The sequence below is a fragment of the Tachysurus vachellii genome, chromosome 22, assembly GCF_030014155.1.
Source record: "Tachysurus vachellii isolate PV-2020 chromosome 22, HZAU_Pvac_v1, whole genome shotgun sequence".
Taxonomy (NCBI): domain Eukaryota; kingdom Metazoa; phylum Chordata; class Actinopteri; order Siluriformes; family Bagridae; genus Tachysurus; species Tachysurus vachellii.
In genome coordinates, this window is record NC_083481.1 from 11480090 (window position 1) to 11498429 (window position 18340).

The 18340-nt window shown below is 40.0% G+C and overlaps 1 protein-coding gene across 4 annotated transcripts; it reads right to left on the reverse strand.

Annotated features, from left to right (window-relative positions):
• Positions 1-1860: 1860 nt before the first annotated feature.
• LOC132838307 (uncharacterized) lies at positions 1861-14579 on the reverse strand. Of its 4 annotated transcripts, none has more exons than XM_060858570.1 (17): positions 11517-11588; positions 11160-11278; positions 10594-10761; positions 10418-10516; positions 9726-9958; positions 9453-9631; positions 9276-9369; positions 8753-9093; positions 8428-8545; positions 8261-8350; positions 8055-8169; positions 7640-7756; positions 6929-7111; positions 3866-6763; positions 3632-3784; positions 2981-3177; positions 1861-2225 (listed from the first exon to the last, which is right to left on the reverse strand). In XM_060858570.1, the coding sequence occupies exons 2-8, from the start codon at positions 11200-11202 to the stop codon at positions 8803-8805; spliced, it is 1107 nt and encodes a 368-aa protein (XP_060714553.1). In that variant the 5' UTR covers positions 11203-11278; positions 11517-11588; the 3' UTR covers positions 1861-2225; positions 2981-3177; positions 3632-3784; positions 3866-6763; positions 6929-7111; positions 7640-7756; positions 8055-8169; positions 8261-8350; positions 8428-8545; positions 8753-8802. The 4 variants fall into 4 exon arrangements, with proteins under 4 accessions (XP_060714553.1, XP_060714554.1, XP_060714557.1 ...); XM_060858571.1 differs by having other exon boundaries at positions 2981-3183; XM_060858574.1 differs by lacking the exons at positions 1861-2225; positions 2981-3177; positions 3632-3784; ... (7 more) ...; positions 9276-9369; positions 9453-9631 and adding exons at positions 10154-10212; positions 11885-12017; positions 12376-12747; positions 13057-14331; positions 14443-14579 and having other exon boundaries at positions 9878-9958; positions 11517-11597.
• Positions 14580-18340: the final 3761 nt, after the last annotated feature.

Below are 18340 nucleotides of genomic sequence, written 5' to 3' on the forward strand. Positions count from 1 at the left end.
ACACAAACGAACTACAATAAACACTTGTAAAATATTATAATTTTTGTTTTTGGACGAACTTCAAGTGTGGACGCTGATTTGAACGCTTAGTAACAAGTTCATTGGCGCGTCTGTACTGGGAATTGTAGTTTTTAAATACAGTGTATATTCCCCATATTTAGAAGTTGACTATTAAACTGTGGATCCTCTTAAGGGCTTTAGAGGGTGGGAAAAACATTGGTGTTATCAGATTTTAAAAATATAATTGTTAAATGGGTGAAAATTAATTGTGAGCTATTTTTGACAGCACCCCCAGTTGGTGCCCAATAGTGACTATACTCACATGATAGCTGAGGTCCAGAGCTCTCTATAACAGCTGTTCCCATCTCTGTAGACCTTTTTGTTGCAGGATTATAAGACTTCAAACATCTTCCGAGGTCAAGGTTCAAAGATCAGTGTTTGGAACGCAGGGGCCATGTAGAACCTTCATACTGACATGTTACTCTCCAGGTTGAGACCATACCAATTGATGTATTTGGTTTAGCTCTAAGACAAAGTTTTAATTTTCTCTTTTCATTACCACAAACTCATCCCAAAAAAAGAAGCTTTTTGTTTGTTTTTCCTTTTTATGTGAAAATAGTGACCAAAATGATTCACTTTCAAGTTTACAATATGACAGAATCTGTTTTATTAGCTAATTTCTTTCAGTCCTTCGGAAAAGTTTAAATTATCACAATTTCTTGAAAAGAATTTGCTCAAGCATAGCTTTACAGAACCCCTTTGACAAAAATTACTAAATTGTTTGACATGGCCTAATTTTTAACATTATTTTCATGATGACATGCGAGATCTATGTTTTCAGTCTCAACCCAAGTCCTTCAGGCTTTCCCCAACACCTGTAGTAATGCACTGGACGGTCAGCAGAATTGGAATTTAAAAAGGCGATTCATTTTGGTCACTACTTCTGCAAGTTTATTACAAGGATGAAACCCCTTGAGATGAACCATCAAGTGTTCAAGGGGGTCCTCAACACATATCAGGGACGCAAACAGGTGGGGGAAAAAAGATGAGAACATTGCACGGGGCAGTAGTATGCTCGCAATGATTTATTTATTTATTTATTTAAAGTTATTTGTTTTACATGCTCATTTGTAGTTACTTCAAGGGATTTTTTTCATGTATTATTATTACCCTATATGTCAATAACTAATTTTTCTCAAAAAATTGTTGCAACATTTTACAAAAATAAATTGGTTTGGTTACCCCTAACTAATAAATTACTAATTTTTTCATTACTAATTACTAAAAAACTAATTACCCCTACTAATAAATTTGGTTACCCCTGTAAGACACACCCCCTTTCATAAAAACACATTTTCATTGGATCTATGCAAATCCTATAGATAACCTATTTTGATCTCAAAATGTTCTCACTGAAAGGTGAGGAGTTTGCCTCTATGCATTTACAGAAACTACTGTACATAAACACAATACAGTCACACATACATAGACAAAAACTCTCCCAGGTCTAGCCACTCGCCAAAATACATGCAGTAAATACTAATACAAAGCTATGCATACATTATGCATATACACCTTAGATACACATTACTTCTATATCTCAAGCTTAATGCCAAGAGCAGTTTGTTTGTAACTAAATAAAAATACCTGCCTTAAAGTAATGTATTAATAATGCAGTGTGATGTCAAATTAAACAAGATTACACATATAAATATGCTTAATTTGTTTCTTTCTCCAGCTATTTACTTTCATCAACCATAAAACTTTGTTTTTAAATAATGTATGGAAAAATAAAAACAAAATACTCATCTTTGGAAATAATTTATTGAAAATACACCAAATGCATATTTGTCACACATGTCATAAGGTTGTATTTAATGACACTGGACCGAGGTTAAGGTAACTTGAAAAGCACCAACAGGGAAACAAGTAATATACAATATAAAGTATAATCATAGCATACAAAACAGTGTATTTTTCTGTTACATACAATCTAATGCATTATACAAGTACTTAATGTATTAGCTAAATCTGCTGTACCAATGTACAATGTGCTTGTAAGGACAAAAAAAAGACAGTGACAGATAAATTGTCAACAAAGGTAGACTTTTCAACAATATAGGATGCATACATATTTTGATGTGTTTAATCAATCAGCATACTAATAATATACAGATATAGGGTGAGTCCATTTCCTTCAACACAGTCCTTTGTGTATCTTCCATCTGGGAAAATACAGAAAAACAAAAAAAAGCAAGAGGTAGGATAAGAAGGTGAAGTTCAACTGTTTTAGAATGAACAAGGTGTGTAAAGCATTAATAAATACACAAATAAATTAAGAGCAAGGGGGGCTTAACAGGGGGGTAATCCATCAATGCAGTTAATTGTAAGCTGTCCACTTGAAAAAGCCTTGCTTAAATTAACACTGACTTTCACTGCAGGCTCAAGCCATTCCACTAAATTATTAGCCATGTCTAGTCAACAGTGACTTTAACCAGGCTTAAATAAGCATGCATGTGCACAAAGTACATAAGCAGCCCTGAAGAGTTGAGTAAATTTTAAGGCTTGAGTCACACAGATAGTGCTGTTCCACAAACAAATTGATAAACTGATCATCTCTTTCCTCCTTCCAAAACTTCAACCAGCCAACAGTTTAGTGACTTGACCGGCTGACTTTGTTACAAGCTGATTGGATGTTGAAACAGGTGTTGTACCTTACATTCGAAAACCAGCAACTGGTGAATTGTCGCCATCAGAGTCAAGCTGAAAAGGGCCCGTTTACATCAATGTAATGTTCAAAAATGGTTTTGTCTCATTGTGAATCTTTGGTGTGAACTGGGCTTAAGCCACAGTAATGGCATGGAACTCTTACTTAAATCATTAAGATTTATCAAAATAAGCCAGGCTTTTCCTTTATCCACCTTGATGGAACACCTCCAGTCTATTCTTGAGAACAAAAACATATGAACAAATAAAATACCTAAACTGTGTTTTCCTCTTCATCCTCACTGGTGTCTGGACTACTGAAGCCACTTGGATCTTCTGCTTCAACATGTAGAAGGACAGAGGCCTCAGGACCTAAAGCAGTCTTGTACTGTTGGAGGACAACTTGCAACCGTTCTGACACCTCTGACAGTCGTCTTCTTAAGAGACAGCAAAGTCCCTCATTTCCCTTGTCTACATCTCAAAATACAAAGGAGATTACATTAAAAGACAAACTGCTTGTTAAGATTTCTTAATGAGGCCAAAGAACTTCAATGGAGTTAAAAGATTTCATCCATTCAAATCTACATACCAGGATGGTTGGCATATTTTAATGTGTATCATTGCCATGGCAATAGAAATAGGTGTGTTTGATGATGCTGAATTCAATGTTCAAAATTCTTTTGTTAATTTCTCCTTTTATGTAACAGCCACAGTACAACAAATACAACAAATCTATCAAGCAAATGTGAAAGGCTTTAAAACCTTACTGACTTGTTACCATCGCAAATTATAATCCCCATTTGTGGCAAAAAGAGCAACAACCCTTCTACGCCATTCAAATTGTGTGGCTGAGACTGATAATGTTTATTTATTTTTTCCATTTGAAATTCATACTTTAAATGAATAGCGGTTTTATTCAACTTACCCTCCTCAGTCATCTTGTTCTTGAGAACCACTGCCAGGCTCTGCAACCATGTGCAGTGTTGTGCCATCTCCAAAACCAAAATGCTTTTTTCCTCTTGCAGTCGCATCTCCAACATCACTTGGTCATGCAATTGCTTCTTGATTGAAATGTTGGCTAAGAATCAATAACAGTTGTATGTATGCATGAGACAATCTTGCATAATAGCATTGCAATGTTTTTTAACTATAAATGTACCTTTTCAGATTCCGTGTCCGGAGATTGGGTCGCCGAGGCTCCCGCCTTCGACTGCCACCCAATCCATGGGGTAAGACCCGGCCACCAGGCGCTCGCATGCGAGCCCCAACCCCGGGCCTGGCTCCAGGGTGGGGCCCCGGTTGCGCCATACCGGGCGACGTCACGGACCTTGCTATATTTCTCTTCATAAAGGGGTTTTGAACCGCTCTTTGTCTGGCCCGTCTCCCAGGACAAGGAGGGGCGTTTCCCTGCGCCTTCGGGTCGGGGAGAGGTCTCTCACTGTTATTTGTGCTTACGGGCCAAATGGCAGTGTAGAGTACCCGACCTTCTTGGCGTCTCTGGGAGGGGTGCTGGAAAGTGCTCCGACCGGGGACTCCGTCGTTCTACTGGGGGACTTCAACGCTCATGTGGGCAGCGACAGTGACACCTGGAGGGGCGTGATTGGGAGGAACGGCCCCCCCCGACCTGAACCCGAGTGGTGTTCTGTTATTGGACTTCTGTGCTAGTCACAGTTTGTCCATAACAAACACCATGTTCAAGCATAAGGGTGTCCATCAGTACACATGGCATCAGGACACCCTAGGTCGGAGGTTGATGATCGACTTTGTGGTTGTTTCATCTGACCTCCGGCCGTATGTCTTGGACACTCGGGTAAAGAGAGGGGCGGAGCTGTCAACTGATCACCACCTGGTGGTGAGTTGGATCCGATGGCCGGGGAGGAAGTTGGACAGACTTGGCAGACCCAAACGTACTGTGAGGGTCCGCTGGGAACGTTTGGCAGAGTCTCCGGTCAGAGAGATCTTCAACTCCCACCTCCGGCAGAGCTTCAAGTGGACCATGTTCTCCACCTCCATTGTCGACGCAGCCGCGCGGAGCTGTGGCCGTAAGGTCTCCGGTGCCTGTCGTGGCGGCAATCCCCGAACCCGGTGGTGGACACCGGAAGTAAGGGATGCCGTCAAGCTGAAGAAGGAGTCCTATCGAGCCTGGTTGGCTCGGGGGACTCCGGAGGCAGCTGATAGGTACCGGAGGGCCAAGCGAGCTTCAGCCCGGGTGGTTGCAGAGGCAAAAACTCGGGTCTGGGAGGAGTTCGGTGAGGCCATGGAGAAGGACTATCGGTTGGCCTCGAAGAAATTCTGGCAAACCGTCCGGCGCCTCAGGAGGGGGAAGCAGTGCCCTGCTCACACTGTTTACAGTGGAAGTGGGAAACTGCTGACTTCGACTGGGGACATTCTCGGACGGTGGAAGGAGTACTTCAAGGATCTCCTCAACCCCACCGACATGTCTTCCACTGAGGAAGCAGAAGCAGAGGGCTCAGTTGAGGACTCATCGATCCCCCAAGCTGAGGTCACTGAGGTGGTTGAGAAGCTCCTCAGTGGCAAGGCACCGGGGGTGGATGAGATTCGCCCTGAGTACCTCAAGTCTCTGGATGTTGTGGGGCTGTCTTGGGTGACACGCCTCTGCAACATCGCGTGGCGGCTGGGGACAGTGCCTCTGGACTGGCAGACTGGGGTGGTGGTCCCTCTGTTTAAGAAGGGGGACCGGAGGGTGTGTTCCAACTACAGGGGGATCACACTCCTCAGCCTCCCCGGAAAAGTCTATGCCAGGGTACTGGAGAGGAGAATTCGGCCGATAGTTGAACCTCGGATTCAGGAGGAACAATGCGGGTTTCGTCCCGGTCGTGGAACACTGGACCATCTCTACACCCTCACCAGGTTGCTGGAGGGTTCATGGGAGTTTGCCCAACCAGTCCACATGTGCTTTGTGGCTCTGGAGAAGGCATTCGACTGTGTCCCTCGTGGTGATCTGTGGGGGGTGCTCTGGGAGTATGGGGTCCGGGGCCCTCTGCTAAGGGCTGTCCGGTCCCTATATGACCGGAGCAGGAGTTTGGTTCGCATTGCCGGCAGTAAGTCAGACTTGTTCCCGGTGCATGTTGGACTCCGGCAGGGCTGCCCTTTGTCACCGGTTCTGTTCATTATTTATATGGACAGGATTTCTAGGCGCAGTTGGGGGCCGGAGGGTGTCCGGTTTGGGGACCACGGGATTTCGTCTCTGCTTTTTGCAGATTATGTTGTCCTGTTGGCTTCCTCAAATCAGGACCTCCAGCGTGCACTGGGACGGTTTGCAGCCGAGTGTGAAGCGGCAGGGATGAGAATCAGCACCTCCAAGTCTGAGGACATGGTTCTCAGCCGGAAAAGGGTGGCTTGTCCCCTTCAGGTTGGTGGAAAGCTCCTGCCTCAAGTGGAGGAGTTTAAGTATCTTGGGGTCTTGTTCACGAGTGAGGGAAGGATGGAGCGGGAGATCGACAGGCGGATCGGTGCATCTTCTGCAGTGATGCGGTCGATATACCGGTCTGTTGTGGTGAAGAAAGAGCTGAGCCGCAAGGCGAAGCTCTCTATTTACCAGTCGATCTTACCAGTCGATCCTCACCTATGGTCATGAGCTTTGGGTCATGACCGAAAGGACAAGATCTCGGATACAGGCGGCCGAAATGAGTTTCCTCCGCAGGGTGGCTGGGCGCTCCCTTAGAGATAGGGTGAGGAGCTCGGTAACTCGGGAGGAGCTCAGAGTAGAGCCGCTGCTCCTCCACATCGAGAGGAGTCAGCTGAGGTGGCTCGGGCATCTGTTCCGGATGCCTCCTGGACGCCTCCCGGGGGAGGTGTTCCGGGCATGTCCAACCGGGAGGAGGCCCCGGGGAAGACCTAGGACACGCTGGAGGGACTATGTCTCTCGGCTGGCCTGGGAACGCCTCGGTATTCCCCCGGAGGAGCTGGAGGAAGTGTCTGGGGAGAGGGAAGTCTGGGTGTCCTTGCTTGGACTGCTGCCCCCGCGACCCGGCCCCGGATAAGCGGTAGAAGATGGATGGATGCACCTTTTCAAGTTGATGCATAATAAAAAAATCTGAAAAAAACACACAAACTAAATGAATATTACAACACTCAATACGTTGCATGCATGTAACGTATTGAGTGTTGTAATATTCATTTAGTTTGTGTGTTTTTTCAGTATAGTCTATACAGCAGAACTGTAAATAAATTTGTGAGAAGCTTCTGGAAACTGACATACATGAACCTCCCATGGCCATATTTGAGACACATTGCTCTCTCCATTAAGGGAATACTCCACAGTAGCTACATCTATGTTTGTGGCAGTCTTGTACAAGACCATTGTATTTCTGGATCTCCTGAAGGAGGAGCTTTTTGTCTTCTGCCAGCTTCCTTCGAAGGCGGTGGCGAAACTTGCTGCTGTCTACAAAAACATGAAGTACAGGGATAGAAGTTTGTGACTGTTCAATAAGAAAAAATTATATAGCTCCCAAAATATGAAAGCAAAACTGAAGCATGTGAAAATTCTAATTTACTTTGGCAAACCGGTAACTCAAAGGTGTAGTGTGTAACATTTAGGGTGATCTATTGGTAAGAATGAAAAATATTTATTTATTTATTTATTTATATATATATATATATATATATATATATATATATATATATATATATATATTACACACACACACACATATATATATATATATATATATATATATACATACACATACACTTTATACAGTATATATACACACACACACATATATATATATATACATTTTAATAGCATTACTTTATATATACACACACTATGTAATTACTTTTTTAAAAATAAATAAATTAATAAATAAAAAGTATAATACTATTTGTATTTCAATGTATTTTTTGATTGAGTAGGATGCATACAGTACAGTAGCTTGATGTTATCAATTTTTATATTATACATTTATACCATTCTGGCGGTAGAGGGTTTGCTTCCGCTGGCTCACACTAAGGTAAAGCCCCTCAATTGACTGCTGAAGTCCTCTGTGTGTGGTGCCTTGACTGGCATAAGATGTATCTGGTGTCTCTGTAGAATTAATAGTGAAAACAAATTCACTGTTAAAACACAGAACTGTTTCAGTGTTTGAATTTATACATAAAACTCATTTGAATCCAACTTCATTGAACTTGGTATGTGCATTTCCTGCAGGGAAACTGGAACATAAAATAAACCAGACATATATATGTGGCATAACCTTGGATGGTGGTCTTTGGTGGCAGGTGATGTCACCAACTGTTGTAATCCAGCGATGATCAATCAAACTTAAAATTTCAAATAGTAGTAAAAAGGAAATTTGTTGTTTCTTTTATTTGGTCATGCTTACCATCAGCTGCCCATTCCTTCACATCAGAGAGCCACTGTGACACCAATTCAGTGCAGTATAGCTCTGTTTTGAGTTCATCTAGCCTTGCAGTCTCATCCTGGAGTCTCTGACAAGTCTGATAAACAGTGTTAATACAATAAGCAGGATTAAAACTTGCCAAGTGCACACAACAAAAGGACTCGCAAAACAATTAACAGTAGACTTACCTTCACATATCTTGTGGAAAGTGCCTGATGTAGAGAGACTATTTTTGTGGTTCCACCCCACTGCGTGCAAAGTAACCATGTCCACCCGTGCTGTTGAAAGCAAATAATGAGGTTATGATGCTTAATCTAATAAAAGTATTTAGGAATTTTGCAAACACTCTGATCACCTGCTTTGGACATATATTTGGTAGTCAGGGCACAACGTGACAGGTAGCTGTTCACTTGCTCCACCTCCTCTCCGGCTGTTGTTCCTGCTCCTTCCTGGTTCCTACCGCTCCATTTAATCTGTTAGTAAAGGGTGGAATTCAAATCAATTCAAGTAAATTTTATTTATATATCCCTATATCACAAATTGCCTCAAAATGCTCTACAATCTGTACAAGAAATTGTAAAGCAAAAAGGCTACCTAGTATAGTAGCCTTTTCATTTCATATTATTAATGTGCGTGTAAACATTACAAATGTACATATGATGCAAATATATTATACATACCTCACACTTTGTAGCATGGGCTCGAGCATGCATTATGCTGAGGAAGGGTTTCATTTCATTGAGCTCCTGAAGGGCAGGAAGGACTCGAGCAGCTTTCTCCAAGTATGGCCAATATTTGCAAGCCACATCCATAGCAAAGAATTTTGCCTTGGCTGGCATAAGCTCCTTTTGAAGATACAGGGGGTATATATCTCCCCTCTGTACATATTAAGGGCCTTCAGAAGAAACCCATGGCGACACACAGCAACCTCCATCCCCTCTTCATCCAATTTGGAAGCCTTCCTTGACGTCTCCCTCGCTGCTGTCCACTGGGAGTCCCCACATGCGCCTCTTCCCTGTGTCTATGACACAAACAACAAATCAAATAAAAGCAATGGTGTCTTACAATATATAGCATTTATTCTCTCAATTTGATTTTAGAGTACTTGGTAGGCAGAAGTAGTTGAAGTGGGGAGGAAATCAAGGACAGACACAAGGTTATTTTTTTTGTCAACTATTTTGTCAAGTTAAGATAAATACTTGCATTTCTCACTGCTTTCTGTATGGTGTCAACAAATGTAGACACCACACTGTCTTCAGCCACAAAGAGCCCTTCAAAAAAACTAGGATCATCAGAGCTGAGAAAGAAAGAAAAATAGAGAATCCATCCATTACATATATAAAATAAATAAATCAATAAAAAGACTGAAACAAAAACCACCTTGTGTTTCGGTGAAAGCGATATAGCTTTCTGTTCCCATCGGCGGAAACAGCCAACATTTCCGGCGTGCAGGCTGGGCAGGTGAAAGGTGCACTACAGCAGAGCTGGTCTTCTTCAAAAGAAGCGTAGGAAAACTCCAAAAAGCTCCGCTGCAGTGCATCGCTGTTGATATGTCCATTCTGGAAGATATATAGAAAGAAATAGTATTTGTGATGTTGTCTGCTTATGGAAAGACATGTTATAATTAATAACAATAATAACAATTACACTTACTCTTCCTCCACACTTAGTCCGATGCTCCAGCAGCTTTGCAAAGGCTTGTCTGGAGAATCCTGGAGCGATGACCTTGAGCTCCTGAAAGGAGCTCAGGAGGTCCAGTGTATATAGCGTTGAATTGCTGACAGAGGCTGGCCAATATCCACTCCTAAGGAGGTCCTTCAAATCAGGAGTCCACTGCTGCTGGCATGTTTGACATTCATATAGTGGCTGATGCAAGTCAAAACGCCCTTGGAACAAAAAAGTAATAAACAAACAAATAAACATTTATTAAACATATAAACATAAACATTTATAAATAAATAAATTTACCACATAATTTATTTTACAACAGTTCATTCTGCACATTGTGAATGGTTGAGAGACATTGCTTAAGTTCCTATAATCCCAGTATAGCACTCATACTTCTTGAGTATCACACCTACATTGTTTACATTTGTCTAATTCACCAAATTCCAAACAGCTGTGTCGATTGGACTTCATCCTGGAAGCAGGCAAAGGATGTTACTGCTTTGCAACAGCTAACTATTTTTTTTTGTTTCCAGAGGACAAAAATAAAAAAAAAGATGTCTGTATTTGTTCCAGTTAATGTCAATACCATGGGTGTTGACGGGCACAATGTCACAGCACACCAGTGTGAAAAACATCAAATCTAAAATAGAATTCTAAATAGTGTATATTGTTTTTACCATTGATGGTAATCAAAATCACTGGTTTGCCTGGTAATACAGTGAAGCTTGTGCCTTCACAGGAGCAGTCTGGCACCTTCACAGTTGACAAAATGCAAGCTGGCAAAAAGCTGATTATCTGTAACTGGCTGCTGAAACACATGAACAGCAAAATTAAGACTTTCATGAGAATGTACCTTGCTCATGGGTGCAATATCCACCTTCTCCTTTAATGATGCATGAGGTTGGAGGAATGGCTTCAAAAAACCCATGAATCACACTTTCCCTGTTGTGGAGTGGCTGTTTTTTGTGATGCAATACATCACAGTCCCCACAGAACCAATCCTCAGGAAGACACTCTGCACCTAGGGAGAAAAAAAACAAAACAAAAAAACATTCTAATATAATACATTATTTCAGGTGAATAATTTAAGTTATTTCAAATTTACTTTGAGTAGTTCTGTTTTGATTTTATAGGACTGCGTAGTAGCTCCTCACAGCACAAAGTTCCTTAATGACATTAACCTGTCATTAATGTGGTTTTCAACTGGGTATCCAAGTTTTCTACCATTCCACAAGACATGCAACTTAGCTTATAAAGCACGCCACTGAGCATTAATTCTCAGCAAACCAACGCTGGGTAATTAAAGTTTAATATTATTGAAAGCCAACCTAATAACAGCAGGCTCGTGGCAAAGGCAACACAAGGGATGACCTACAATGCCTCCTTTGTGATAAGGCATTGTAGGTGGTATGGTCTTGCCTCTTTCCAGCGCTCTGAGGCTTTCTGCTTCCGAAAAGACCATGATGAAGCAGAGCTTCTTTGAGACTCAGCAGAAAGACATGATGCCAAAATATTTGAGAGCCTCTCCATATTTTTCTCTGTAAAGAAAATACAAAAAGCTGTAAAGGACGATTTAGATGAGGGCCAATTAAAAGTCAACTGATCAATATTTTGAATAAACTTTCATGATTCAGTATCAAACTGGACCACATCTTTACTACATTGTGTTCTTAATCCATCTACTGCACTGACAGTTTTGTCTAAGGGTTTTGTCTTTAATTACTTTACTTTTACATGACTTTCAGATTTAAACTTAAATCAATCACTGTTATTTACCAAATTCCTCTTGAGGATTTAGTATTTCTGAGGGAACCTCCACACTGGATGACAGGGAACACTCAACCGGAGGGTATGTGACTGTAAAACACAGAAGAATAACAGGTTAGGCTAAAACTGCATTCATGTTCTTTTTTTTTTTTCAACCCACTGTATATACTGAACAATTTTTGAAATCAGACATTTCTGTTAAGTACTTGGTAATGTCTTCTATAATAGTGCCACAAAAAGGTTTATGAACTTTTTAATATCTTTTTGGATATTGGAGTATTTTACATTCTCAATCAATCAATCACAGTGTTCTAATTTCAGTTGGTCCACTATTTACATAGTAAATTCCAAAAAACGTCAAATAATTCACATATAACCTGTAGCTGAGGCTTTGCGTTGCCCTCCTCGCCTTCCCCTTGGCTTGCCACGACCTACCCCTCTAAAGACCCTTTTGGAGGTCCGTGGAGGTTCTCCTCCAGAGCCTGCACGTTTCCTCTCCAAAGCTGCTCTCTGTGTGTTGGAGTGAATATTTCTTGTAAGACTGATAATGTTGAATGTACTGGAACCAAAAGAAATGTAACTAGTAAAAAGAAAACAGCATTGTGTGTTAGTAAGGTGTTAACGGCTTGAATGAGCCTTGGCATAGAAGTCTCTAACTCAGGGGATGGAGCTCCATTCTTCCAAAATATATTCCCTCATTTACATATGCCAGAGAATATGATAGGATGTTAATTGCTTAACTCATCATGCAATATACCTGTCTGAAATCTAATACACTCATCCTTCCACATTCATTATGTTTTTACTTAAATTTGTCCCCGTCTGTATGTTCAAGTATAACATGATTGAGGTATATAAAAACTCTGACCTTGGATTCAGCTGTAAGGTGGTCAAGTTCCATTTCAAGAACCATGCGTCTCCCCTCTTGGTACTGGGGGTTTTGTGGGTCAAAGACATATCTGGTGGCCATTGCAACACAGACAAATACAGACAAACAGACTGACAGACAGAGACAGATAACAGACAAGTAGACAATGACAGAAAGAGAGGAAAGATTGAGAAATAGAGATAGAGAACAGATAGATATTGAAGAAATTGATAGAAATATAGATGAACAGAGAAGTTGTGTGTGAGTGAGAGATAGATAGATAGATAGATAGATAGAGGTTGGCTCTTAAAAGTGCCTTTGGTTTTTGGGAATGAGGTGATTATTTAGGGTGAAGGTGAAGTTTGACGGGATCTGCAGGGAGAACAGAAAAAGTTCATTATGTAGTGAAGGCTAGACATGTTGAAAAAATGTTTAAAATGTGACAAATTATCCTTAAAATACTTAAATCAATAAAATTCACGTTTTTCCCATTTTCTGTATGATTGCACAAAAGGTGCGTGGTTTTTTTTTCTTCTTTTTGTTACTGTTAATATGGAAACCGTCGGTCGGCCTTTAATTCTTTGCTCTAACATGTAAACCATGTGAGTCTAATCCCAAAGAAAAGCATCAATTATAACATTTAAACAAATTTGACCATTACATTCAAGTCTCGTGGCTTACCTGGGAAGTGGGTTGAGCGCAATGGAGAATTCGCGGCCTGCAGAAATCAACCAATCGCAAAGCGGGCTGGCTCCGTCTCCATAGCAGCCGTCTCCGCTAAGGCTCACGGGTAATACGGGCGTCCACTAATTAATTTAATTTATTTTTTATATTATTTTAATTGACTTAATAATCATCACAGTTAATCCCCCGTTCTCACAATAGAAGGAGAATGAAATAACACGGATGGTCATGACATCGTATTGTTGCATTATCAAGCACACTTTCGTGTTTTTGTGTTGAAAGAAAGATGAGGATGTCATTAAAAGAGAATCGGCGGTGGGTCAACAGGTAGTTTTAGCTGACGTCATCAACATAGTAAAAATAGAAAAGGCTCATGGGTACTGTAGTATTTAGTTTACTGTCCGAATGCTTCCGAGTGGCAGAAAGAAAAACGTGGAGCGGACTCAAAAGATGCTTCCTATTGAAATACATTAGATCGAAAGAAGGGAAATACGTGTCCACGAACACGAATCAACAGATTACAGTTCGTGACTATGCCACGAACTGCCGTGAGACTGGGTTGTAGTAGAAGGAAAATAAAATAATACGGATGGTCATGACATCGTATTGTTGCATTATCAAGCACACTTTCGTGTTTATGTGTTGAAAGAAAGATGAGGATGTCATTAAAAGAGAATCGGCGGTGGGTCATCATGTAGTTTTAGCTGACGTCTTCAACACAGTAAAAGTAAAGTAGACCATAGCACAAAGCAATAATAACAAGGATAAAAATCTCCTGCTTAAATGTTGAGTAATGTAGTGCTTAAAGATTAAAAATGAATTAAAATGAATAACAAATGAGCAAAAACAATGCTTTCGAGTGGCAGAAAAAAACGTGGTGCAGACACGAAAGATGCTTCCTATTGAAATACATTAGATCGAAAGTCGTGCTGAGGGACACGAAAAAAGTTTCCTATTGAAATACATTAGATCGAAAGTCGTGCTGAGGGACACGAAAAAAAGGGGAAATTCGTGTCCACGAACACGAATTGAATAGATTACATTTCGTGTCCTGTGACACGAACTGCCGTGAGACTGGGTTGCATCACACTGTAATATACGCATGTGCACAAATAACGTTATACAATATAACCTTTACAGCACACCTTTTTGTTCTTAGCTTCCACTCTCTCTTTTAGCGAGTAACAAGTAGCGACGACCATGTTTTGTTAAGAGGTGCTATCCGGAGTCGTTTGCCTGTAGACAACCCCTGCTCTATGTCTTCTTTATTCTCTGAAAAATTATAGAAACAAAATAAGAAACAAAACTATATATCACTCTTATTTTGTTTATATTGTGCAGTGAACGAGTTACGATAAAACAGCTACTGCTTAAGTTACATACCTTTAAGCATTAGTATTTGTGCCCTGAAGAAGTCTTGCTTCCATCGTACCGAATAAACCTGAGTTTGGTCAAACATGTCGTAGTTAATGTCCTTAATTTCGCTAGTCGAAACAACTGGCGTGCAGCCGTCATCCAGGTACCTCACGTATGCCAACATTCTGATTCCAAGTGATCAGCAGATTCGTCGTGTAGAAGCGGAAGCTTTTTATTTAACCCAAAACAAAGTCCTAATTACGGTGGCAAAAACATGATGATCTGGAACACGTGCACTTATACCAATTTCGAAAAACACTGTAAGGTATATAATGTAGTCGAAAACATTGCGAGATTTATTTTTGGAAAGTGCAGGAACTACATTTACCTTCATGAACATAGTTGCTTTAAAGGTTGAAAGGCTGATGCTGGGTAATATCTCTTCACATAGAGATACTAAAAAACAGACAAACAACTTAACTACTTCTTAATTGACACAAATGGATTATATATATAGCTATATATATATACTTATATATACTTAGCTTATAAAGCACGCCACTGAGCATTAATTCTCAGCAAACCAACCCTGGGTAATTAAAGTTTAATATTATTGAAAGCCAACCTAATAACAGCAGGCTCGTGGCAAAGGCAACACAAGGGATGACCAACAGCCTCCTTTGCGATAAGGCATTGTAGGTGGTACGGTCTTGCCTCTTTCCAGCGCTCTGAGGCTTTCTGCTTCCGAAAAGACCATGATGAAGCATAGCTTCTTTGAGACTGAGACTCAGCAGAAAGACATGATGCCAAAATATTTGAGAGTCTCTCCATATTTTTCTCTGTAAAGAAAATACAAAAAGCTGTAAAGGACGATTTACATGAGGGCCAATTAAAAGTCAACTGATCAATATTTTGAATAAACTTTCATGATTCAGTATCAAACTGGACCACATCTTTACTACATTGTGTTCTTAATCCATCTACTGCACTGACAGTTTTGTCTAAGGGTTTTGTCTTTAATTACTTTACTTTTACAGTATATATATATATATATATATATATATATATATATATATATATATATATATATATATAATCCATGATGAGGTATATATAGATATTTGAAAGATATATATATCTTTTAAAAACCATAAACCATCATTCTGTATGATTTATATGCTGCTTCCCTCATGGAGGCCGGGAAGTCAACATTTGTTGGTATTACTATATTTAATTTGTGGAGGCACTTTAATCCCTAATGAACGATTTTTAATGTTTTTATTCTTTGTTATTCAAAGCTTTTTGAGCTTTGTTATTTCAGTTCTTTATTCAAAAGAGGGAGCAAAAGAAATAACACACTTATAATTAAATATATTCCAATATATTGTGTTTTAATCTTATATTAATGTGTTACATAGAAACATACACAAGCAAAAATAAAGGTTGTTCCCATAAAGCTCATTCCAGAAAGATCATACTGGTTAACCAGCTACACCAGCCCCATTTTGCTTGATAGCACCATGACTATGCTGGCCACACAGCTATACCAGCACTATACCAGCACTGACCAGCATTATACCAGCACTATAACCAGCATGAACCAGTAAAAACCAGCCTGGGCCAGCATGGAATTCATGCTCGTTTATGCTGGATTTTTCAGCAGGGGTTGTTTCCTGGAATTCTACTAAAACCCAAGCACCACTATTTGCGCCATTATTCAGCACTGCTTTAGAAATATTGTCCATTGATGAGGTTATGGACGCTCAGGTTTGAAAGTAAACACATCTATTTTGAAAGATGTGCCAGACACTTGAAAAACTTCAAAAACATTTGCCAAACTTTGTCAGAGCGTCATCAGATGTATCAGGTATATCTTTTAGCTGGGCAAGAATGCAGTAAACTACTGCAAGTGAAAGATAGCTGTGCATTATATCCCAATCTCTACAGTAACACTATTAAACATGCAGTCAGGGAGTTAGCCTTTTCAGAAAGCAATACAGTTACCACAGACATTCAGTACAAGGGCACTGCATATAAAAAAGGACAGTTTCTTGTGAACAGAAATGATGAGTATATGGAGTTTGGTGAACTTCTACTCATCTTGATTCAAAATGACACATCAGTGTATGTTTTGATGGATATCCACAAAGGCATCTTCCTCTCAGAATACCATCTGTATTCTGTGACAAAGGACAGTCTTGGGTTACAGTGTATCAACATTAATGACCTGCCCGATTTCTATCCTTTGGTATCATACATTCTTAATTGATACCAAGTAATTCCACTAAAACACAGTATTGTGGCAAAATAAAGTCCAATTAAAGCTCACTTCTCATTGTAAATAGTTTGACATTAATATAAGTGTTACCTGATGCATGTCCCTGCTCTGTTAAGTGCATGTACTATATATTTTTTCTGTTCTGTTTGAAGGTGGCATTTAATATGCAAAATGCAAATATGAGTGACTCAGAGCAAACCTTCCTAGATGTCACCATCATGGAAGTCCTACCACAACTTCAAGCAATAAACAAAAACATCCTGGAAGAGCACTTACAGTCCATTGGAGTCGAGACGTATGATGATCTAATGTTCATAACGGAGGCTGATTTGTTGACTGCATTAAGACCTGTACAAGCCAGAAAGCGTCTTTCTGTTTGGAAACAAAAATGTAAGTAAAAACACCACACACCACAACACAACTATTCAAAATAAAAGCAGACATGGACATTGTGTAATATTGTACAGTGTGAATCATTATAATCTTTTTTTTGTCATTTAAACACCACACTCCCGAGAACAGCTCACTATCATCTGTGGAAGCCTCATCTACCCAATCGCTCTCTGTTTCACCCCGAATTGTGAAAATTGTGGAAATGAAGAAGAGACAGGAGTCAGAGCTAGAGGTAGCCGAGCTGAAGATGTTGAAGTTCTCTTTGGGAGTGAAAGATTGGACAGGGTTAGGAACGAGTACATCAGAGGGACAGCTCATGTTGGACGTTTGGGGACAAAGTTAGATTAAGATGGTTTGGACATGTTCAGAGGAGGGAGAGTGAGGATATTGGTAGGAGAATGTTGGACATGGAGCTGCCAGGCAGGAGGCAAAGAGGAAGGCCAAAGAGGAGCTACAGTATATGGATGTAATTAATGAGGATATGAAGCTAGTGGGTGCAAGTGTTGAGGATGCAGAAGATAGGGATAGGTGGAGAGAGATGATTCGCTGTGGCAACCCCTGAATGAAAAACCCGGAAGAAGAAAAAGAAGAATAGTCACCAAATAACTTGTCAATTTGTTAGTACATACTAGTTATGTGGTTATGTTAGTGTAGTACTGTGCTGTGCATTAGTGCAGATGAGTTGGTACATTGTGAATACGTAAACACCAGATGAGATCAAGTTCAGTACCATCAGAGGATATGTCTAACAGCTGGTAGGAGTGTGTACACTTCCATATTAAAATTATATTGGTTGTATAAATGCAACAATAAAATAAATAAATAATAATAATAGTGTATTATTACTACTAATAATTATAATAGTAATGTTGATAAAAAATAATAATTTTAATCACTGTTATTAATTCATCCGTCTCTGTTTATCACAGCAATTGGTTACTGCCATAGTGTTCTGATGGTCTGTCCAGCTGCAAGTGTGCCTTCAACCTGCACTTGTCTGAAGTCCATCTGCATCAGTCATTACAGGTTATAGGCATAATTTAGTAAATTTAGATTTATAATTGAAATGTTTCTTTTTATTTGATTTTTTAAAACAATTAATGTCTGTATAAGAGATTGAAGTAGGGGGACAGGAGGAAGAATTATTACTCAGGATCAGGATGTGGAAGTGTAAGGCATGTAGTGTAACTTTATCTAGTAGATATGAGCTACTACAACATATTAGATTAGAGCACCGTCACAGGCAACGCTACC

Excerpts from the sequence above, each read along its gene's own strand:
- LOC132838307 (XM_060858570.1), bottom strand. The coding sequence starts at position 11,202 with ATGGTCTTTTCGGAAGCAGAAAGCCTCAGAGCGCTGGAAAGAG. Across the intron at positions 9,959-10,417 it reads GATTTTGATTACCATCAATG|GGCGTTTTGACTTGCATCAG; the intron begins GTAAAAACAATA and ends TTTTGTTCCAAG. Across the intron at positions 9,370-9,452 it reads CGCTTTCACCGAAACACAAG|CTCTGATGATCCTAGTTTTT; the intron begins GTGGTTTTTGTT and ends TTTCTTTCTCAG.